Source organism: Populus euphratica, unplaced genomic scaffold (genome assembly GCF_000495115.2).
Source record: "Populus euphratica unplaced genomic scaffold, PopEup_1.0 scaffold104.1, whole genome shotgun sequence".
NCBI classification, from domain to species: Eukaryota; Viridiplantae; Streptophyta; class Magnoliopsida; order Malpighiales; family Salicaceae; genus Populus; species Populus euphratica.
Window position 1 is genome coordinate 203879 of NW_011499915.1, and position 24015 is coordinate 227893.

General features: G+C 32.5%; 2 protein-coding genes across 2 annotated transcripts; one reads left to right on the top strand and one right to left on the bottom strand.

Moving 5' to 3' along the window:
* Window positions 1-1348: 1348 nt before the first annotated feature.
* LOC105134469 (squalene synthase-like) lies at window positions 1349-7000 on the top strand. Its single transcript, XM_011038888.1, has 14 exons — window positions 1349-1698; window positions 1827-1869; window positions 2368-2457; window positions 3008-3083; window positions 3262-3331; window positions 3901-4044; window positions 4145-4249; window positions 4418-4564; window positions 4788-4863; window positions 5313-5401; window positions 6107-6198; window positions 6283-6328; window positions 6676-6745; window positions 6826-7000. Exons 1-13 carry the CDS (start codon window positions 1504-1506, stop codon window positions 6742-6744), a joined length of 1242 nt encoding a protein of 413 aa, XP_011037190.1. The 5' UTR covers window positions 1349-1503; the 3' UTR covers window position 6745; window positions 6826-7000.
* A 7192-nt stretch (window positions 7001-14192) lies between these two features.
* On the bottom strand, window positions 14193-18164 carry LOC105134470 (intersectin-1-like). Its single transcript, XM_011038889.1, has 10 exons — window positions 17867-18164; window positions 16819-16941; window positions 16668-16737; window positions 16419-16570; window positions 15870-15971; window positions 15371-15571; window positions 15194-15256; window positions 14930-15082; window positions 14740-14814; window positions 14193-14649 (listed from the first exon to the last, which is right to left on the bottom strand). Exons 1-10 carry the CDS (start codon window positions 17924-17926, stop codon window positions 14533-14535), a joined length of 1116 nt encoding a protein of 371 aa, XP_011037191.1. The 5' UTR covers window positions 17927-18164; the 3' UTR covers window positions 14193-14532.
* Window positions 18165-24015: the final 5851 nt, after the last annotated feature.

Genomic DNA, 24015 nt, shown 5'->3' on the forward strand with positions numbered 1-24015 from the left:
ATTTTTCTAATATCTGGGGGATTATGACATGTTACTAGACGATACACTTGATTTTCAAGTATAATTTAATCAGTTGTTGAATTGATAACAAATTAAATTATTTAATTCTATTTAATTATAATTATAATTTATATTTGTGCCAAGATATTAAGAACCTAACCTAATAGATCACACATATTAAGAATCATTAATCATAAATTCATCTGTAATAGTTTAATCAAGAATAAGAATTAAAATATAATTAATACACGAGCTGTATTTTTAAATCTAGAAAAATAAAATAAGAATTTTATTTAGTTAATTTCTAAAACTATCTTGAATTAATATATATATATATATATATATATATTATTTAATAAGCAAATTGATATTTAACCAATTCATAGGGTTTTTTTTCCCCCAATTTTTTTTATAAATAGTTATTCATGCCTTTTATTTTTTATGGTTGTCTATTTAACAAAAAAATTATATAAATTATAGAATTGAGAGTTAGCATTATAGGTTTAGAAATATTTTTTTTAATAGAGATTTAGGAGATTTTTTATTAGTAGTTTGTATGTGTAATTGTTGATTGTTTAACAATTAAACGATTCGTGGTTGGTAATAACCTAATTTTTAAAAATTTATAGAAAGTTAAAGAAAATCAAATCTTTATATACCTAAATAACTTTAGATATATTTACCAAGATTATAAGAACTCCAAGATAATTTTATTCCATTATTTCTATAACATTTATGATACTTAACATTATTCTCATTGAAACACTTGTAGGACTCACGCCATTGATTACAATCCTCCAGCGCTATCCATGGCAAAACTTATGAAATTTCAAAGGTTGAGGACCAAAATAGTATATACTTGAAACATTGGGGCATTATTAATAACTAACCCCTGTTTCTAGTGCCGAGTTACCAGCTGGACTCACAGAGTCCATGTTCCTCTCATTCATATTCTCCCTTTTGTCCTCTCATTACAAATCTTTAGACCGGATTTATAATGGATTAGATATTATAACTATATTCATAAATAAAAAGGCTAAATTGAACAATAAAAACAAACGTGAGTTCAAGAGAAGATATAAATATAGTAAATAACCATTTATTTTTATGGGAAAAATGTGCTTCTTAAATTTTTTTTCTATTTTTAATTTTTTTTAATGTATTAATATATATTTTTTATTTTTTTTAATATATTAAAATTTTTAAATAAAGATTACCATAATACTAAATACTAATTAAAAATATTAAATAAAAAATTCTATTTCGCCACCACGCGGACCAAGCCCTCTTTTTGTAATTTCCCGTCCCCATATAAAGTTATAAAAAGGAAACTCTCTTCAACATAAAGATATCACCGAAAAAAGTACAGCTTTCTCCCGGTCCTTCTCTTCTCTCTCCCTCTCACACACACAAAAAAGGAAAACGCTCTCTAAATTCTGGGTGAGAATCAAAATCCTATCATTTGGTGATCTCCGATTTTGATTTTTCCTAAAGGAATCGAAAATGGGGAGTTTGGGAGCGATTTTGAAACACCCAGTTGACATATACCCATTGCTGAAGCTGAAAATGGCAGCTAAGCATGCTGAAAAACAAATCCCACCTGAACCTCACTGGGCTTTCTGTTATTCTATGCTCCATAGAGTCTCTCGTAGCTTTGCTCTCGTTATCCAACAACTTGACACAGAACTCCGTAACGCTGTAAGCATAATTTCCATTGCATTTTCATGTGTTATTATTTGCCTTGTTTTGGTCTCTCTCTCTCTCTCTCTCTATCTGGGTTTTGGGTTGTGATTATTTGTTGATTATTGATTTTGTCTTCTTTGCAGGTATGCATATTTTATCTGGTTCTTCGAGCCCTTGACACTGTTGGTTTGTTCTTGTTAACCTTATGTTTTGTATGTGGTTTTTGGTTTTGTGCCTTGCAAAATTTGATAAATCCTAAACGGGTTTTGATGAATTTTAAGATTGATTATGTTGTGTTTTTGTGTTAGAAAAATGTTGATGCACTAGGTCCTCAAATCGGGTTTGCTGAATTTTAAAATCCGCGAGTGTCATATTGAGTTTGAATTTGCTAGCTCAAAAATTGTTTATGTTCTAATATATGGCTAGTGGGAATTTTTATGTTAGATTCTAGTTTTGCAACCAGAAGTCACGAGGTCGTTTTGTGGAAGAAAAAGAAATCTGAGATGAGAGAGTGGTAGCTTTTGCCTTTTGCTAAGTAGTTTTGGCATACAGTGAGGAGAAGATTCTTTAAAACACCCTGTCTCAGTAACACTTGATCTCCTCTTAATTGTTTCACCTATTGATGTCATTTTGTTAGTTGATACATTGTTTGTGTTTTAATCTGTTCTGATCATTCCTTTACAGAGGATGATACAAGCATACCTACAGATGTCAAAGTGCCTATCCTGATAGCTTTTCACCGCCACATATATGATCATGACTGGCATTTCTCATGTGAGTTCTGAATTTTTACTTTTATTTTCCTTGATTCTAACAAATTGGAGAGCATTTGATTTGACTAAATTTGTTTTGGCTTTGATAATTTCCATCTGCCACCACTTAACATTTCTTCTCTGTGCAAGTAATTTCTTCCACCAACAAATTAGGGCACCTAGACTATACCAATCTAATTTATGATTACCCTAATTCTTTTGTTCTATCACTGTACAGATTTTAACACTATTTGCTTATAACTATATTCGGTTTGCATAAGGGTGCTTTGAAATGCCTGAAAATCTTATGACCTGCTATAAAATTACGTGTTCTGATTTTACCATTTTTAATTTGATAACCATGTATCTAGTCCAAGAGCTTGAACATTCTTATAAAATTTGTTTTTGCATCTATCTTTTACAAACTGTTGATTCATGTCTGAGTCTTTCCTTTTTGATGAAGCTTCAGAAGTTTATACATGAGAGGTGACAATTCTGTGGCACTTATTTCTGTAAAATGCAACATCAACTGAATATTTTGACTCTCTAATTTGATTCTTCTTTTGCATAAGGTGGTACCAAGGACTACAAGGTTCTCATGGACCAGTTTCATAATGTTTCAAATGCTTTTCTGGAGCTTGGAAAAGGGTCAGTTCTACAACCTTGTGCCTCCTGCTTGACCATGGAATGACTGAGGATTTAATTGTTTTAGGGTCTATGTATTCTGCTCTGCACATCTATCAACTCATTGCGTCTGATCACTATAGTGTTTGTGTGTGTGTTTCTTCTCCAATAGAAGACTTATGTAACTCAATTTATTCTGCAGTTATCATGAGGCAATCGAGGATATTACCAAAAGAATGGGTGCTGGAATGGCAAAGTTTATCTTGAAGGAGGTTGGTAATGTGGGGTGTTGTCATGCAGGATTGAAGGATGATGCATGGATAATTAACCTAAGAAAAAAGGATTTCTCTTGGTTCCACTGCTGAATTTGCATGATACTCCATACAAATGTGTGTGTGTGTGTGTGTGTGTGGTGTCTGTCTGTTTCTGTGAATGCATCTGTCATGCTATCAAAAGTATAATAATTATGCAGATGTGTGTTGTGGACTGTAGTGAGCTCAAACTATATGCATTCCAGGATTCAGTTGCTTGGTTATCAAGTAGAAGAATAGATTATCAAGAGAGGGAAGAATGAATGGTGAAAAGTTAGAGTATTTAGTTATCCTTCAAGAGAGAGCACAGGACATTAGGGTTGCATATCTGATCCCTTTGGATGTCAGCTAAAGACATTCTTGAACTTAATAAAAGATGCTGAAAGAACTATTGTATCCTATAAGGCTATAACAGTTTCCTTATGTTTTATGTTAGTCATCAAATGGCACTAGCTTCAATTTCTCCTGATTTTCTTAGTACAGAAGGTGAAATGTTATGTTTATGTGACACATTAGACTCTGGTATGCAGGTGGAAAGCATTGATGACTATGATGAATATTGCCACTATGTAGCAGGACTTGTTGGATTGGGCCTGTCCAAACTCTTCCATGCCTCTGGATTAGAAGATTTGGCACCAGATAGCCTCTCCAATTCAATGGGTTTGTTTCTTCAGGTAATACTATTATGCAATAGCGATCAATGTGTTTAATCTGTAGGCTTAACTTTGTTTTGGGATTTCTAACATGTTCAATCCTGGATTTGATAAAACACAGAAAACAAACATTATTCGTGATTATTTGGAGGACATAAACGAGATACCTAAGTCACGCATGTTTTGGCCTCGCGAGATTTGGAGCAAATATGTCAACAAACTTGAGGTTTACTTCTTTTCCATTTATTGTCTCAACCTTGGTACCATCGACATCCTTTTGCCATCATTATGTTCATTAATGATGTTAATTTAATAATACTTGAAAAGTATTAGTTTTTTTATTTGGTTCATCCATCTTATTAGCATTCTCCCCATTTTGTGTTCTGTGCCTCAGGACTTGAAACATGAAGGGAACTCGGTGAAGGCAGTGCAGTGCTTGAATGATATGGTTACCAATGCCTTGATACATATGGATGATTGCTTGAAGTACTTGTCTGAATTGCGGGATCCTGCTATATTTCGGTTTTGTGCTATTCCTCAGGTAAGAGATAAACTTTAAACTGACATCTGAAGATATCATTGTTTCTTGTCTTGTAGCTTGCCTACTTGAATTATACTTATGCCTTTTCACATAATCTGCAACTCCCCTGAATTTTTCATCCTGTCAAATATTTTATTTCTCGGTGAACAAATCCCGGTTTAGTAATAGGTATGCTGGATGTTTTGGTGGAAGGTTTCCTTTAATTTGACTTCTCTCTTGCCAGATCATGGCGATTGGAACTCTAGCCATGTGCTACAACAATGTCAATGTCTTCAGAGGTGTAGTGAAGATGAGGCGAGGTATGACTAATTTATAGACAGCATTCTTTCCCTGGCACCTGATAGTGGTGGAATGCTATAGCTGTAACACAGATTATTTTGGTTCATGTAAATATCTTATGAAGCTGGAAGGTTTTTATTGTTGTTATGTTATCATAACATGGAATTGCCTTTAGAATGCAAATGCAATAGATGATATAATCCTCCCAAAATGGCCATTCCATGGATACCATTTGTTTGTTCAGGAACTGCATAATTCTCAGACTAAGTAAATCATGACCCAACTTGTATATCTCGGATTATTTTTTAAAATCCCATGCCCCATGCCCCATCCACCAGATCACCCCTGCTGCTCTTAAATGTTTAAAGGATTTTAGTTTGTCGTTTTTTACCAACATCAAAACATAATGGACTGGGTTTTCATGATTCCTTATTCAATGATGTTTAATTTAATGTTAAACGATTTCTAGGTCTTACCGCTCAAGTTCTTCATCAAACGAAAACAATGGATGATGTCTATGGTGCTTTCTTCGACTTCTCTTGTATGCTGAAGTCCAAGGTATGATGCTTTCCTTAAATTCTAACTGATATATCGCCTTTCCTGGCAAGTTCCAGCATGGAAGTTATATTTCTCCCACTTGTAACAAATACTGCACCCTATAATGCTTCAGTTTTCTCTTGCCAGCTTGTTATGGACTTATTCATCATCTTGAACCTAAGAAGCATGACTGCACAATCTATGCCAAATAGACTTTCTAGACAATAATTTCATAGAAGGGAGCAACACATTTTATGCTTCCAATCCTTGACAATAGGAAGCCCATTGTGCATTTCAATTTGGTAGAATCTTATAAGAACGAATATATATTCATCCATCAAAGCCTTTTGTGGTTAGGACTGTGCCTCTCCCCTCTTCGATGGATAAGCAAATGATATTAGGTTGCTGCATTATTTCCCCTGCTTGGTTGTAGGCTTTGAGACATTGTATAATTCACTAATGTCACATCTTGATAACAACAATCGACAACTGTGGTCACATCTTGATAACAACAATCAACAACTGCAGCGGTCTTGTCAGATTCTGAGAATGGAAGTTTTATGTATACAGCTGTGAGCTTTTTCGCCAAGTGCCCGTGAATGTTTGGTGTGGTCGATTTTAATCCACACCAAGTTTCTCTACTTTTAAGTTTGCTTGCTGAATTCTCAGGAAAAAAAAGAAGAAAAACACGTGCCTATATTGAGAGAGTGAAATTGGCTACTGCAGGTTGACAACAGCGATCCTAATGCAATAAAAACCTTGAGCAGGCTGGAAGCAGCACAAAAATCTTGCAGGGAATCTGGGGCTCTAAACAAAAGGTTTGTCAACCTATCCACTGAGCATTGAATGGTATTTTTCTTTTCTTTCTTTTTGTGGCTGACACTTTGTCTTTCTTCTACCAGGAAATCTTACATAATTAGGAATGAGGCAAAATATAATTCTGTTCTGGTGAGTTTCTGCTGAATTGTCAACCTGATTTCCTCTCATGTATGCCTAGTCGCAAGTTTCTTGTTCCAAGTAATTCATTTATTTCTAATTACATGCTACGCATATAAATTTCAGCATAGACTAGAACTTGCTGGATTTTATATTTTCTTAATCCTAATTTTTCTGTGAAATATGCACTTTATTTGATATGAATTAAATAGAAAAAGAATGAATGAGATTAGCTCCCCCTCCTTTCCAATCTTACTGATTAATCCACAGTTGGATGCCTATATCTGTCTTGTATGCTTTGCGTGCTTCAAGAATATGAATTGGGAATATCATCTAATTTCTTTTATCATCTAATGCAGATCGTCCTACTTTTCGTTTTATTGTCTATTATTTTCGCGTATCTCTCTGCCAACAGATCAAGTTACTAGGGTAAGTTGTTCCACCAAAAGGTTATTGCTTGGATTTGTTATCTCGAGAAATTTTTAAAGCTTCTTTTGTTGATGCAACAGGATGGTCCATTTATTGAGTTATCGGTGTGCGCATATGGATGATGACTGGCTACACAAGTGACTGCTATATTCCATGGAAGCTGCTTTCCTTATATTTGTGTACAACATTAAAATGGCTAAAGTTTGACTCAATGCATCCAATATTATAATGTTATTACAGTTCCCTTAGCTTCCATTGTCTTTTAGTTGTAACTTATAATTTAATTGTAGTTTTTATCAGCCTCTCAGTACTCACGAGCGTACAAGTAAGATTAGTGATTAACAGGGCAATTGAGAGTAAGTTAACTATAAAACAACCTACTGCATGGACTGCAATTATAACGGGAAAAGCTGCCACCCAAGTTTTTCTGAAGTTTCCATTAGTAGCTGCAAGAATTTCGACAAAGACAATGAGAATTTGAATGATTATAGAGCACATGACGGGCAAAGAATTTTCAAAGTTTCCTCGAGTCTTTCCACGAATATATTATGGAAGACAAACCAGAGAAAGGGACAGAAACAGAGAAATTCCCTTGAGACACAAAAAGAGCTATGACTCCCCGTGAAGTACGCCACCGGTTAGGTCAAACGTAAGATGGCTTTGTGCGAGAGAGGCAAGAATCAGGTTTGATTTTGCCGGGACGCAGCTCCATTGCCTTTCATGCAGAGAAACCTTCGACGAGGGTTTGTACGTTGCCCAAAACCTTACAGTTCACAAGAGCGATTTCGAACATCAATATACGATAATTCTTGGAGAATTGGATGTAGGAGGACTGTAATGAGGAGGACGACGGACCAAATAATTCTACCATATCGTTAGCGTGTTTTGGATATTAATGATTTGGCATTCTTAAACAGAAAAACCAACAAAGAGAACGCATATAGAAGATTATAAGAGCCATCACCAGAATAATTTTTAAAGCTTCGCAATATGAGCTATAACAGCATAATTGTATGATAAACCCACGTAGCACTGTTGTTAGAAGGAAAGATACCAAAAAAACCCATCTCTTTAACATCGCAATGGCGGATTTCTCCATGATCTCTTTAACCCCCTTCATTATTTATGTTAGTCATCAAATGACACAAGCTTCGAATTCCTCGGTTTTTTTTTTTTTTTTTTTTTTTTTAATTTGAAGGGTGAAAATATTGATGTTAAATCTTTGTAAAAGTGGTCGCAATCATGATCACAGATATAAAATTATGGAGCTATTCTGAATGCATTACCAATTCTTAACAAATTCAAAAAATACTTCATTTTCTATAAATTTGCTAAATATGTACAATAATAACATTTTTTGGTCACAATCTAGTCCTGCTAAGGATGGAAAAGAGAATGCATAAGGAGGATTTAACTGTTGGAATATTTGAATGAGAAGTGACTGTTATGAAAACGATATGTTTCATTTATACTCTTTATTTCATTTCAGTTAATTACATGTTGTGTTTTGTTTAAATATTTAGTTATACACTATATTTTTTCTAAACCTCATCTTTTTTAATCTCTTTATATATCATAACGTGTAACTTGTAAGAAGTAATAAAAGCTTTGTTCTTTAGAAGGATACCCTTCTAGTGTTTAGCTCTGCAATATAACAAAATGACAGTAGAAAAATATGATGAGGTAGTTAAATGATGAGGTAGTTACGAGGGATGCTCGTCACACCATTTTTTTCTTCTTAATGTTCATTGATAACTAACTTGCTACTCATATGTTCTAGAATTCTTCTCAATAATCCCTAGCTTTTCTTTGTGTAGGAACTTTATACACTAATCTTATATCAACTTGTATCAGAGCCACAGATTTTTAGAATCAAAGTATGCCGCTGGATACTTATTTTTAAATCTAAAAATGATTGAAGATAAAGTTGATGAATCCATTGCTATTTTTAATAGGAATCATGATTAGAAGTATGATAAGGTTGTGGAACTTTTAGAGATGTATGAACAACATTTAAAAGAATCTAAGATCATTAATGAAGTCAGATTTGAGAAAATTGATCTTATACTTGAGAAACTTCAAGAAATACCGGGAGAGCTTACTTGCCAACAAAGTTTATGGCAACAAAAATCATATACTAATGCTGGGGAAACAAGTGCTTTCTATAGCTATCGAGGGGACCAAGCTAGGTTTGCTGCTAGAAACTATGGAACTTGTGATGACGGTCACTATTCTTATAAGACATGTAAACCTAAATGAGATTTTCCTAGCTTTGATGATGAAGACGTTTATAAGTGGCTTTCTACTATCTTGAGGTTGAAGAAATTAAGGAAGGTGATAAACTCAAACTAGCTTTCTATTATCTTGATCGAATGACTATTTATTGACATCCAAATTTTATGGGAAGTAGATGTGGGTTTGAGGTTACTTGAAGGGAATATGTGGACTTTGATATTATATAGAATAAGACTGAAGTAGGAGAAATAAGTAGGAGAGAAACAAGTATTGAGGATATTAGTAGGAGATATGAAGGTGGTAATTAAAAATCATGTTAAAATATTTGAACCAAAACAACTAAAACAAGCCTATAATATAGCTAAACTCCATGAAAACATTTTATCTTATAAGTACAAATGCAAAAAAAAGAGACTATATTCTTTATGCATTATTGAAGATGAAGAGGGAGAAATAAAAGAGAAAGAGTATGGTTTTAAAAACATTAGTCCACATATATCTATCAATTCCATTGAAAAGAATATTATTACCACACCTTGAAGGTGACTGGTAAGATGGAAAAACAATCCCTATATATCATAGTGGATTTAAGTGGCACAAATAATTTTACTAATCCTAAGATAGTTGATAAATTAAAATGTCAACTCACTAACATTAAACCAATTATTGTTGAGGCTTTTAATGGTGGGAAAATGATTTGCATTATTGTATGTAAGCACTTTTAGTGGAAAATAAAGGGTGTCAAATTTTTAGCTAACATATTCATTGTGGAACCAACAAGTTGTGATATGTTCCTGGAAATACAGTGGTTAGCTTTACTTAGTGATACATGGTGCAATTACAAAGAAAAATAGATTTCCTTCTACTGTTATGGCTAACAAGTTATGCTTAAAAGAGACAACCTTGCTCAACTACAAACTATTAGGTTTAAGCAACTTAATGGATTATTGGATAGTGATACTTATAAAATAAGTACTAGTTTGTATAGTTTGAGAATACTAAATAAGGGTACCTAAGTTCCCACTCTATGACTACAATCTTAAGACTTAATATAGAAAATAACTTTGTACTAGAGAAGCTACTTGAAACATATAATGAGGTTTTTATAAAGCTAAAAACATTATCCTCATTTAGATTGCATAGCCATTATATTCCATTGAAAGAGCGAGCACAACCTATGAATTTAAAACCCTACAAATATTCAGAATTGTAGAAAGATTTCATAAAAAAAATGATTTTAGAAATGTTAGAAACACACATTATTTAGAATAGTATAAGCCTATTTGCATTTCCAGTTGTATTAATAAAGAAGAAGGATCGTTTCTAGAGACTTTGTATGAACTATAAAGTACTTAACAAGCTTATTATTAAAGACAAGTATTCCATACCTTTAATAGATGAACAATTGGAAAAGCTAGTTAATGCCACTATTTTTTCAAAGATTAATTTGAGGTTAGCTTACCATCAAATCGTAATGGAATAAGAGAGTATTTATATAAACAACTTTCAAAACTCATAATGACCATTATGAGTTTATGGTGATGGCATGTGATCTTACCAATACATCTGCAACTTTTAAAAGTATAATGAATGAAGTTTTTAGAATACATCTCAGAAGATTCATACTTTTTTTTATATGATATGCTAGTGTATAATCAGTCTCTAAATGACCATTCAAAACATCTTAAAGTGGTATTTGAATTGCTAATAACTCGCCTATTGATTGCTAAAGTCAGTAAGTGTGTTTTATATAGTGGCAAGGTGGAATACTTAGGTCATATTATTTCTAGAGAAAGAGTAGCTATTGACCCACAAAAAATTAAAGTTACTATTGAATGGATAGTCCTTAAGAACATCAAACAAATGAGGGGTTTCCTCTGTCTAGTTGGATACTATATTTGTTAAAAAGGTATGAATTAATTTACAGACCCTTCACTCGGCTACTTAAAAAAGATACATACAAGTGGAATTAAGCAATTACAATAACATTCAAACAACTTAAGAAAACTAATCACAACCAATAGTACTAGCAATGCCTAACCTTAACAAGTTATTTATTTTGAAGACATATGGCTCTACTGTATGTATATGGGTTATGTTAATGCAAAAAGGTCACCAGATTACTTTTATTGACAAAATATTTGACCCTAAACATTAAACTCTTTCTATTTATGAAAAAAATGATGGTAGTGTTACATGTAATGACTAAATAGAGACATTACTTATGGAGAAGACATTTTAAAATCAACACAGATCACATTACTTTCAAGTATCTACTTAATCAGAAGGTAAACTATCCATCTCAACATTTATAGTTAACTAAGTTATTTGGATTTAATTATGAAATTAAATACAGAAAATAGAAAGAAAATATTATTGTTGATGAACTATCAAGAGTTACTAGTAGTTAATTATATGTTTTAACTATGTCATCTATTTCTATTAAATTAATAAATGAGATTATAGACTTTTGAAAATAAAATGCTACTTTACAAACAACCATCCAAGATCTAATTATAGATCATGCATCTTATTCATATTAAAATGGGTGAACAACTATTTAAACAAAAAAGAAAAGAAAATAGTGGTCAGATAGAATCTAGTCATACAAAATAAGTTGATTGCTATGTATCATGATTCAGTAGTGAGAGGCTATTTATGTGTTATTATTACTCTAAAAGGGTTGGCAATTTATTCTACTAGAAGAAATAACAAAGGCATATTAAGAAATTTATGCATGAATGCTCAGTTTAACAAAGAAATAAATATGAGAATGTTCTTACCTCAGGTCTATTAAAACCTTTACTAATTTCTATAGTCCCTTTTACTGATACAAGCATGGATTTTATAGAGGGTTACCCTGTTGGAAAAGAAGTTGTATTTGTAATGGTAGATCATTTCAATAAATATGCTCATTTCTCAGCACTATCACACCCTTATACTAGTGGTTAAACCTTCCATGGACAACATATACAAGCTATATGATATGCCAACAACCATAGTCAGTGATAAAGACCTTATCTTTGTTAATCAATTTTGGAAGACCTTTTTTCTCACTAAGGGAGTAAATTTTCATTACTCTATAACTTATCATCCTCAATCTAATGGTCAAATAGAGATGGTCAATAAATGCTTAGAGAATTACTTTTGATACATGACTAGACACTTTTCTATTCAGTGGGTGAAATGACTATTTCTTGTAGAATGGTGGTATAACACCAATTTCCATTCTTCTACTAAGACTACTCCCTATAAGAATCTATATGGATGTGGTGTAACACCAATTTCCATTCTTCTACTAAGACTATTCCCTATAAAAATCTATATGGATCCAACCCTCCAATTCATATTCCTTATTTCCCTAAGGACTTTACAATGGAGGCAGTGGAACGGATGTTATCTAGAAGGGAGTGAATGCTTAAGGTAATTAGAAGTAATATCTTAATAGTCTAGAATATAATGGTGCAATCATCTAATAAAAAAAGGAGTGAGAGATAATTTGATACGGATGAATAAGTGTACCTCAAGTTATAACTTTATAAACAATAACACGTGGCAAAGTGAAATTTCTAAAAATCAGTAATAAAATTATATGGACCTTATTTAATATTGGAGAAAGTAGGCAAAATAGCTTATCGGTTAAATCTACCCTCTTTAGTTATAATTCATCCTGTCTTATGATTCACAGTTAAAGAAACACATTGGAAGCAAAGTTGTGCAAACTTAGTTACCAAACCTTCCTCTAGAACCTCTATGACGACCTCAAGCAATAATTGACAAGAAAATGGTGCAACGAGAGAATAGAGTAGCTACACAGGTGTTGATTCATTAGAAACACTTATTACCATCTAAAGCTACTTGAGAATTTGTAAATGATACGGAGTTGAGGTACCCAACATTTTCCCTCAAGGCCTAGGGCATTTTGATGGGAGGAAAATTGTTATAATTTGGATATGTTAATGACGGAGAAGAGAATGTAGAATGAGAATTTGATAATTGAAATATTTGAATAATAAATAATCATTATGAAATGATGTGTTTCATTTAATCATATTCTGTATTTTATTTTAGTTAGTTATACGATGCAGTTTGTTTGAACATTTAGTTATCCATTGCATTTTGTTTAAATCATGTTTTCTTCACTTTGTTAATATGTTGCCATGTAAAAATAGTAAAAAGTAACATAAAATTTGTTCTTTAGAAGGATACCTTGCTAGTATTTAACTCTGCATTGTAACAAAATAGCTAGAGAAAAATATAATAATTATTAAATGATGAAATGATTATAAGAAATGTTAATCATACGGTTTGTTTTTTTCTTAATGTTTATGATAATTAACTTGCTACTCATAAATTTTAGAATTCTTCTCAATAGTCTTTGGTTACGTTTTGTGTGAGAATTTTACAAATTGATATTATGGGTCAAAACATGCTAATAATAAATTATATCTATGAAAAATAGTGAAAATATAAAACATAAATTTGAAATACAAAAAATATGAAAAAATCAATGAATTGTTATTGAGTTGTTACTGAACCATTATTTGTAATATAATAGTCAATAATGGTCGTGACTTTTAAATAATGGTGTTATAGTTCTCATTTCTTTTTTCTACTTATTATTTTGAAATGAATATTAAAAGGATTTTTATAAAATAAAATAAAATTAAAGAGTAATTAAGACATACAATAAGATTATTTTGTTCTCTACAATAGTGAAAATAACAAGTTATGGAGTGAGAACAATACTATTTTTTCTTTTCGTATTTTTATTTTGTTGAATTATCGCAGGTTGTCCTCTCTTTTATCGTGGACTGAACAATCAAGTACGGAGGGCAAGTTCAGCTATTGATCAGACTCATTATTGAGAACGGTTTCACTGGAAACCTTGTTTCATCTGGCCAGGATGGTTGATTTCCTAGAATTCCTCTGTTCATGGATGATGGCCGGCAACACGTAATGCTCGACTTGTTCTGTCGAAGTAGCTCTTTTTCTAACGTGTGTATACTTGCAATGGCAACACTTGGACCGTTCTCCTTTCCTGCCATGCTTTTGCTCTATCCTGAAAAATATAGATTTGTTATCCTGAGGTGGAGCTAGCCCGTGTTGTCATCCTGTCTTTTGACCTAGCAGAATCTTAAACGTGCACTTTCAAGAAAACAAGAAGAGGTCGCTAAATCTACATGTGTTTGAATCGATTAAAACATAAAAGTGGAGAAAATATGTATGACTCGATTAAAACATAAAACTGGAGAAAAAAGTTTCTTCACAGGAAATTCACAATATCAACAACTCAGGTCAAAATCTCAGTCGTATTCCTAGAACAAAATAATTAACAAATAATACACATGAACGCATTCATATATCAATAAGATCACAACGTAATAACAATATCTATATCACAAGAAAGGAAAGCCACAGCCTCTGATTCGCAACGATTCTTTTCCTGATCTTCGATCTGCAGCAATCATTCTCTGCATTTGACAACATGCAGAGCAAAACATACACTCGAAACAAAATCCTCTGCCCAAAAGCCAACCCAGAAGAAAACTCTAGAACACTTCAGCTATTTTGCTAGCGAGAACACGGTCCCTTCTTTCAATATACCCATATGGGAACCAGCCTGCTTTACCCTTGCATTCTCCTTCAGCCCAGCCATTGTTTGTCACCTATCAAGAATGCATCGCAGAACATTAAACCTTGCAGAGATTTTAGCAGACATAATGCATAAAAAGAAGTGGTTGCAGAATGCTTTAAACCTTTCGAACAACAACAAAGTCACCAATTGACAAAGTCAGCTCCACATCAGATTGACCTTGATATGAATGCATGACCTGCAATAAAAAGCAAATGATGGCACTCGATAAATAAAATCACTAAGCCACCATCAAGGTGCAATTTTGTAAGAATATAAGGTAACATTAACAGCGAGATAAATTTGATCCTCACCTCCCCTAAAAAGTAACCCATGCTGTCTGTTGTTCCATTATGTGCTTGAGAAGCGTACACGCCGTTAACTTCTTCATATGATGGAGGTGGAGGCATACTGCTCTGCACACTTGGGGTGGGAGGCGCTTCAATTCGTTGCCGTTCTGATGTCATCTATTAATAGAAACAAACATGGATTACGATCCAAATAAAGGCAAAAAACAATTGAGACAATTTCATCCCAATTCAGGCTGGGTAAAAGGACTTCAGTGCAGGATAACATACCTCGCCTTCAAGCTGATCAAGTATCTGAAGGACTCTCTGATGATAAGCACGTTCTGCTTCAACCTTCAAATCAGAAGGTGAATCACAGGAGGATAAAGCTTCAAAATGATTTCTTCCCACCACATAATTCATAACTTAGTTGAATCCACAGCAGAAACAAGGGATCATTCACATTACCATAGCAATAAGTCTCTGAAGAGTTAACCTCTGTTGTTGGGCTTCAACAGCAGCCATTGCTGCAGCTGCTTCCTTCCCCAATATGGCCATGTTTGACTTTAGATCTTGCAGCTTTGTCTCTGCAGATTCTAACTTCATTGCAAGCTCAGAATTACCTGGCATTTCTCTCACTTTTGCCTGGCGCTTGGCAACCTCAATAGCCTGTCTAAGTTCAAATGAAGGGTAACTAAACAATTTTGGGGAAAATATATCCCATACAACATGATAATTATGTTGTGAAATGCAATTGAATTGATCCATGATCATTCATGTTTAGATCACATAATAAATATGACTGGGAATTCTCTAGGGAATGCAAAAACCAAAGGAAATTAAATGAATATTACGCAACCGGAAGGAAAATCAAATCTAGCAAGTCAATCTCAGGAACAATTCATACAAGGTGTTCATTGAATAATATGTTTCAAAAACTTGGTAAAAGAGCGATGTTTCAGTATACCTGAGCTTCTGCTTCTTGTCGCATTCTGTCATAACGTTGAGCAAGATGTCGTGCATCCTCCAAAGGAGCTCCCATTACCATTGCTCTTAATGGCTCAGCTACCTAATAATCAAAACAGTCAACACCATACCAAGAGCATGATAAAATGCCCTAGAATAACAAGAATAACAAGAATGTTGATGATAATAATTATGATGAAAAATATTAACCACAGAGTACAGAGAAGTCTTGACACAATTCAGTTCTTCCACTAAATATTCAGTTCTTCCACTAAATCATGAGTATTTTGGATCAGTCTTATTGTTTATTCTTCAAATGTTTTAAATCACATGCATAATCTTTTCCATTTTGATGCTTTCTTGACACTTGTTGCATGGTTACTCAAAATCTAGTATGCAAATTAACTAAAACCACCTGCAGCTTGCAAGACAATGGAGCACAGCGCAATCAGCACAGGAACCATGAGATGTGCATAAGCTCATTAATAATATTTATCTAAATAGGCACATTTATAAGTAGAAAAATGGAAAGTTTTGTTATAGATCATACCTGTGTACCAAGAGCTTTCAGCAGATTCCCACGTTCCTTTTCCATCTGAGCACGGGTGTTAGCATAATTCACAGCAGCCTTTGACAATGTATTACCACTAGTACATGTATTTTCAGCACCATATTTCCTGCTGTCTTCCGAGAACCTTGTTCCTGTTGAACATAATAAATTTGTATAGAACACAACACTTCTTTCTTGAAATGCAATATAGAATACAACAAAATAACTTCAAGACTTTCACTAGCCCACCTATTTCAACTTGTTTAGATCCTGTGACAATATATCCTTCTACACCACGAACAATATCCCTTTGAAAATGCTGAAAAACAGCATTTGACATTCATAAGTCAATGACTAGAACAAATTGAGAACAATATGCCACACAGGAGAATTAGACAACCTTGCCAGCACGTGTTGATATGTAAAGCTTCTCAAGTTTCTGATGCTGAAGGAGTTCTGCTTCATCAGTAATAACAGTGTCTGAACCTCCATATCCACCAGCACCAAACTGCTTGAGAACAGCCTAAAGTAACACCCCACACAATTAGATTAGTGGTTTTATAGAGCAAACTACTACAATGTGGGAAAAATAAAATGCAGTGCTTCATGAAGCCAGAGATGCACCCTAATTAAGTCAAGCAACATGAGGAATCACAATCGAATGGATAAAACCAAATGGAGCTTCAAACTGATGTTCCAATAACCAAGCACATAGAAACTGAAACTTATATTGGAATAGAAAAAATCAGCTACAAGCATAAATCTTATTTAAAAACACACAAAGAAAATCACATCGCGAATCACTTCAAAAGGTAAGCAAAATGAAGCTTCAACTTGATGTGTCAATAACAAATTACAGTTTTACACACTAAACCTAGCATTACGGAAAATGGTTGCAAGCACCATCGGAAGTGGTGTAGAACAATGCCTTGGCAAATCATACGTCGTAAACATGAAGTAATTTCACTCTCCATGCATAAAAACAATCACTTTATTCTCTCTTCACCTTCACTCCCCCAAATCAAACTCCTCTAAAAACATTAAATTTAAATCCCAAACCTTCACAACAGAAAAACCTTATTAAGAAAAAAATCAATTAACGCTAACAATTTTCCCTACAATCTTCATTTTTACTAACGTACATTCCATTGAGCATTCTTAAAAAGCCACAAAAACTCTTCAGCTAATAATCCAAGACAACAATTTCCATCTCCAAGGCTTAATACCACTCCACAAATTTGACCAAATCAATCAAATTTGCAAAACATTTCTACCAAAGTCGTGATCTTTCTAATTCCTAAACCTAAAAGACAACATGGGTTATCCATAAAACAATCAGAAATGATAAATCGAGGACAAAAGAAAGTAATAATGATATTGAGCTAAAAAGAAAAAAAAAATTAAACTTGGATCTAACATTTTAGGGCTTGATTAAGAGGGGTGGGTACCTGTTGTTGCTTAGCGACCTGTTCTCTAAGTTTTGTGGCTTGTTTTCTTATTGCTTCCATTCAAAGAAGAGGGATTTAAGAGTCTTGGGAATTTGATTGATTTTTGAGAGGTGAAACCAAACGCTGTGTTAGAGAGGGAGATGCTTTTGAAAAGAAAGAAAACGGGGATGGTGTCGCTAATGTTGTTGGCCAGTTTGGGTCTTTGGGAGACTCCTTTTGGAGCTTCCAACAGCAGACATTTGTGTTTTTTTCGAAGCACCAAAAAGATTGTGAATGCCTGCGGCAGTTCTCATTTTACCATTGCTAAGCTCTTTTTTTCTCTCCGATCAATCCATAAATACCCCAAAGAAGTGGGAGGTTTTATTAAAGTAAAAATAGTGAGAGGGGAATTATATTTTTATTTAAGTTAGAATATTCTCAAGATTAAATTCTTGTCCGTGGGTCACTCCATCTCCAGAACTTTCTTAAATTCAAAGAATAAGGTTGAAAAATACATCATAGATTTAAATCCAGTAATGAAACATTTGAGTATTGATTTAGATGTTTGTGAATTTATTTTATTTATTGTTATTTTGGATTAACCCAAGGAATAGTTGTACTGAAAATTTTGCCTATTAAAAATGTACTTGTTCTCATCATGTCTGCATTTCCTTTATAAGCTGATTTCATGTGTTTTTCTAAAGTTGCCATGAAATCTAGCAAAAAAAAAAAAAAGGGTTTAGGATGATGATCTCCCCAGAACTCAATCCATTGGATTAGCAATTGGTATGCTAAAAGCAAGGAAGAGAAAGTTGTCCGTCCATGATTAGTTTTATTGTGTTTGTACCAGCAAATTATCTCATTATCTTTTTTAGAAATGTTTGCTTTTTTTAAAATGTTTTTGAGAGTGTGGTTAAATTATATTTTTCAAAAAATTTAATTGTTTTTTAAAATAATATATATATATATATTATTTTAAAAAACAATTAAAAATTTTGCATGAAATGATACCATCAATGGATCGTGGATTGAAGCAATCAATTGTTAAAAGCTTGCACCCCACCTTTTCTTTATCGCCCAAAGGAAGTTTGTGTGCGAAGAAACAATTAGTGTTGGTTACTTGGCATTATTACTCATCAATGTTCCCACTTTAATAATGCCCCTTGTTTTTTTTTTTTTTTTTCCCAGTTTTTAATCTATCCTTTAGGTCAAAAGAAGTGGGCAGAGGGTTTAACAAATGGAAACCGAGTAAACGGGCACAGAATCACATAATGTAAGTTCATTTCTAATGTAGACATCATAACATGTGATCATCATCAAATGTGGTTGGTTTTTGCATATCTTTTTGATAAAAATGGGAGTTTTTTTTTTCACCATAAAAAAAACATTTTCTAAATTAACTTAGTTAAAAAAATAATTTTTATTTTAACACAAAAATAAAAGTTATACATGTAGTATATCCACAATCTATAAAGACATGTATTTGTTACATGCATATTCATAGGTCATATGAATATATTACACAAGCGACTACTTTATTAATTATTTGGAGGCTAATTTCTCTTTTTTTATTCTTTCCTTTTATTTTTTTCTTTCCTTGCTTCTCCTTTCTCCTAATGTTGCTCTCAACATCGTATGGATATATTACACAAGCGACTACTTAGTTAATTATTTGGAGGCCAATTTCTTTTTTTTTTTTATTCTTTCCCCTTATTTTTTTCTTTCCTTACTTCTCCTTTCTCCTAATGTTGCTCTCAACTCGCACTTGACATTTCTCTCCACCATAAAAAACATCTCTTTCTCTTTACCATGACAAACCTTATTTTTTTTCTCTCTAGTCATCCACCTATGAGAGCCATTGGTATCTCATTTCTACTGCCACCATCCATAAAAGTTTAATTTAACCAAATTAAGGTATATGGACCTTCCCACTTTGTTAATTTGTTATTTTAGTTGGTTAATTTTTGATTTTTTTATGAGAAGAATTTTAGGGTTTAGTTTAAGGTTTTTTATTGATTTTGCCTAATTTAATTATAATTTGTGATTAAATAGATATAAAATTGGTTATGTAAGCATATACATTGTCTTATTTAGTGAGAAAATTCAATGAATTGTGTTGCGTTGATTATGGATTTTTTTAATGTAACTTGAACAATATGTTATTTTGATAAATTAACATTGTTTTTTTAATTGTGATTTTCATTAAAAAAATATCTTTTATAGTGAGAATATTATGTTATTATGGTGGTAAAATCATCAATAGTGATAATGGTATCACTCACCATGGAGAAAGTTCTAAGTTATGTAGCTTGAGATTAGACATTTCATTTAATAAATTTAAAAATTTAGTATGTCAAGGAGTTGGGAGGAATTAATCTAAATATGATGTTGATATTACTTGAAAGATATTGTATGTGGGCCATTCGAAGTGTTATGTCGGTATCTCATTACTAGTGATATGAGTTATAATGCAATAGTTGGGTTAATTACCGTAAATGGATTGCAAATATTGGAGCTCCTCGTGAATAGAAAACCTAAACTAAGATATAGCCATATTAGTCATCATTTTTATAAATAGAGCTCCTGTTATAGGATCCATAACTTTTTTTTTTAAAAAAAATGATGTCTTTGTTTGTTGTGATTGGTGCTTCTCTTTAAAGGATATAAAGGGGATTATATTAGGTTGACATGGTTGAATGAGATTTTTGAGACCCCACCAAAAGATGTTACAGAGATTATATTAAATTATTATGCTAGAGTATATATAATGCATATATTTGAGGCAATGATCTTCATTGGTTTGACAGGCAATGTAGTTTCATATTACCTTCTGCCACTACTAGAGAACTTTGTTATCATTCATAACTGTTGTTCGGGTTTGATAATGATTGTATATTTGTACCGTCAACTTTGGAACACTTTCATGTTAGACGAGTAATAAATCAATATATTTTTATTCGTACATATATAATTTGATATTATGTTCTATAAAATATAGTTAATTTAAATATTTACTAATTTTTTTATTGTTAATATGAGGTTATATTCATTAGAGCATCTTCACGTCGGTCATATTCATGTTTAGAGAAATAAGATGCGTCAGTCATATTGATGTTTAGAGAAATAAGATGCTGGACATGGTTACAAGAGGATGACTCTCAATTGAAGCTTGGTAATAATAGTTATAAACACATTATTAAATTTAAGTTTTCTATAAGAAATTGTCTAAATTAACTATTTAGCATGTTACTTGGGTTAGGAAGAGGTCTAAGTGTTTTAAACAAAATCTCATTTATGTTCACGAGTTCTATCAGTATGAGTTGGATTCATACGAGCTTCACCAAATATGTATTAACCTAATTATTTATTTTCTAATTTAACTTTATTTTTTTCTTAGTAGTGAATGTTTTTAATATATATGCTTTATGGTTTCATAAGTGATATGGACACCATATACCAATGATTTGATTGGAAGAGCATCTCCATTATGTATGGAAAGTAGTGATTTATATCTATCAATGGTCCTCGTGTACTGTTTTGCCATAGTTGAGGTGCATTGCCCTGATTGGGTAATATATAAGTTTGAATTGCATCAACATATACCTAATAATATTAACACATTAAATGACTTGCATGTTGTTAATTGTCAAGGCAAAATGGACAATGATTGGTTGGTGATTCATATACAATGTTATAACCCATCTTTGGATTATTCCCTAAATTCACCTTTTTTCTTTCCAAGATAAAAATAAAAAATAAAATAATAATAGTAAAGAGACTAACGACATAGAAAAAGCTGGTTGAGAAAAGATTTTAAATGTAGAAAAATCAAGATATATTTTTGGATAGGATCGAGAGCCTAATTATACCTTATTATACCCAAACTTGGAGAAACAATATAGATTCAAGGTCAAATTAAATGGCTCAAATTAATTTTATTAGGGACTTAATTAGTGAAAATTAGGTTTAGGAACTCAATTTGAGCTCAATTAAAGAGATTGGAATTTTAGAAAATCGAATTTAAATTTAGCAAGTCAATTGGTTCAAATGAGAGATAAAATTGCAAGAAAATTAAAATTTTAGGGTCAATTAAGGGTTAAATTAAAAAGACTCGCAGCCAAGAACCTTTATGTACAAAGCGCCAAACTATAAGGATAAAATTAGATGAAATTAAGGGTGAATTTCAAAAAAATTAAAAGTTTAATTTGCATAAATCCAAGACTAAGGACCAAAAGGACAATAAAATTTGAAGCTGAGATTGAAGTTCATTAGAGGAAAAAATGAACAAAATTTAAAGTTTAAAGTCCATCAAGGGTGTAATTAAGAGATCATAAGTCAAATGACTAAAATGAACTTTACAAAAATGGTGTTGTTTTGATTACTATTTTTCTTTTTCTTCTTCAATTTTCACTGAAAAAACTGCTTAAAAGCTACTTTTTAGGGGCATTTAATGCTTCATCTCTCTAAGAAATTTGATAAAATTTACACAAAATTTATCACCTAACATATTACTACATTCTAGTATGGTCCTTTTTAGTCGATTGATACCATAACAGTTATGACGCCAACTCAAAAAGGTTAACTCAAGCAGCCTTCAACTGCCAAAATTGATAGTTCATGATACACTTTGAGCCAATATTTGAGATTCTTCACAGCTGAATCATTAGCCAAGATTTGACATCATTAAAGACAAAACATCCATTTTTCCACCTCCTATAAATATGGGTGAGTTTCATGGCCTAAGAGAAAGAAAATCAAGTGCAAAGTTGATAAAAACATCAGCCTCACCCCAATGTTTTTTCAAGTCGAAAATTCTCTCTTCTTTATCTTTTTTTGCCACCTCTTCAACCACCACAACCTCAGAATCATTATGAACAACTATCATATGACCTCCTCTTCAATCTATTGCCCCGTCGATGACATAGACAACCACCGTTAGCTTCTCTCTCTCATCTACTAGTTTCTTCTTTTTTCTTCTCTAGACGACATAGACAACCATTGTTAGCTTCTCTCTCTCCTCTACTAGTTTCTTCTTTTTTCTTCTCTAGCATTTAATGCTAGCCACCACCTTTTCCATCAAGGTCACGTCAGACGTCTTAGCGCGACCGCTAACCATCTCCATACCAAGTAATCCTATATCTCTCTTATGTCAAACTCCTCCCAGTTTTGCATGTAGGACATGAATTAATTCATGTCCTGCAACAGCTGACTTTTACCAGCAGTTAAAGGTCTGGGCTATACCTATTTTGGCCTAGCCTAGATGGCAAGGCCGATTGCGACCACCTAAAAAAAAAGCCTATTAGGTCACTAATTGGCCCAACCTAGCTGGGTTCAGTCTAAATGGCTAGGCAGGGTTCAACCCAATTTATATTTAATAATATAATAATATATTATATTATATTATAAAAATATGAAAAAATTGAAAAGTCTTATCAAAATTTTTAAATTTTTCTCACATATTTTTCTACCAATTTCGCATAACATCGAGCTGTATCTTTATATTGTAAAATGCAAATCCGGTATTAAAACAACTTGTTTTCTTTGAAACATTTCAAAAAAAATCTTGAAATTTTTTAAATTAATTTTCTCTTTCAAAATTATTTTTTCCATGCATATGACCAAATCCTAAAATTTTTCCAAGCATACTTTTATATATATAAAAAATGCATCATTCTTATGTTTTAAAATATAAAAAGGATATAATAACTAGTTTATGATTATCTGTTACGATTCAGTCAAAATATCAAAAATCATCTACTAATCATTTTGTTCATTTTATATTATGGTTTATTTGTAAACTTTAATATTAGGAGGTGTAAAAATATATAGCAGAGTACATCCTTATATATTAAAGATACGAATTGCAAAATAAGTATGATGCTAAGATTTAGACTTTAAAATGATTATGATTTGACCTGCTTATGTAGAGACTTCCTCACGAAGAAAGATTTACCTTGAACCTGAGACGAGACCAATGAATAAAAACTTGGACTAGAAAAACAATCAAACAACAATGCTACATACCTTAGATAGGGCACACTAAAGGTAATGCATCTTTTCCTTTTACAATCATTCCCTTACATGGACTCTTGCAGATCATAAGTTTCCTAATAACCTTAATACTAGGTGACAACTTCTAAACCTTATAATCATAATTTTATTATTATACC

What these genes read in the sequence shown, in the direction of transcription:
- LOC105134469 (XM_011038888.1), top strand. Translation starts at nt 1,504, where the DNA reads ATGGGGAGTTTGGGAGCGATTTTGAAACACCCAGTTGACATATACCCA. An exon ending in GGTTTTGTGCTATTCCTCAG is followed by an intron (nt 4,565 to 4,787) that starts GTAAGAGATAAA and finishes CTCTCTTGCCAG; the next exon opens with ATCATGGCGATTGGAACTCT. An exon ending in CTTGTATGCTGAAGTCCAAG is followed by an intron (nt 5,402 to 6,106) that starts GTATGATGCTTT and finishes TGGCTACTGCAG; the next exon opens with GTTGACAACAGCGATCCTAA.
- LOC105134470 (XM_011038889.1), bottom strand. Translation starts at nt 17,926, where the DNA reads ATGGAAGCAATAAGAAAACAAGCCACAAAACTTAGAGAACAGGTCGCT. An exon ending in TATCAACACGTGCTGGCAAG is followed by an intron (nt 16,738 to 16,818) that starts GTTGTCTAATTC and finishes GCTGTTTTTCAG; the next exon opens with CATTTTCAAAGGGATATTGT. An exon ending in TGGGTTACTTTTTAGGGGAG is followed by an intron (nt 14,815 to 14,929) that starts GTGAGGATCAAA and finishes TTTTTATTGCAG; the next exon opens with GTCATGCATTCATATCAAGG.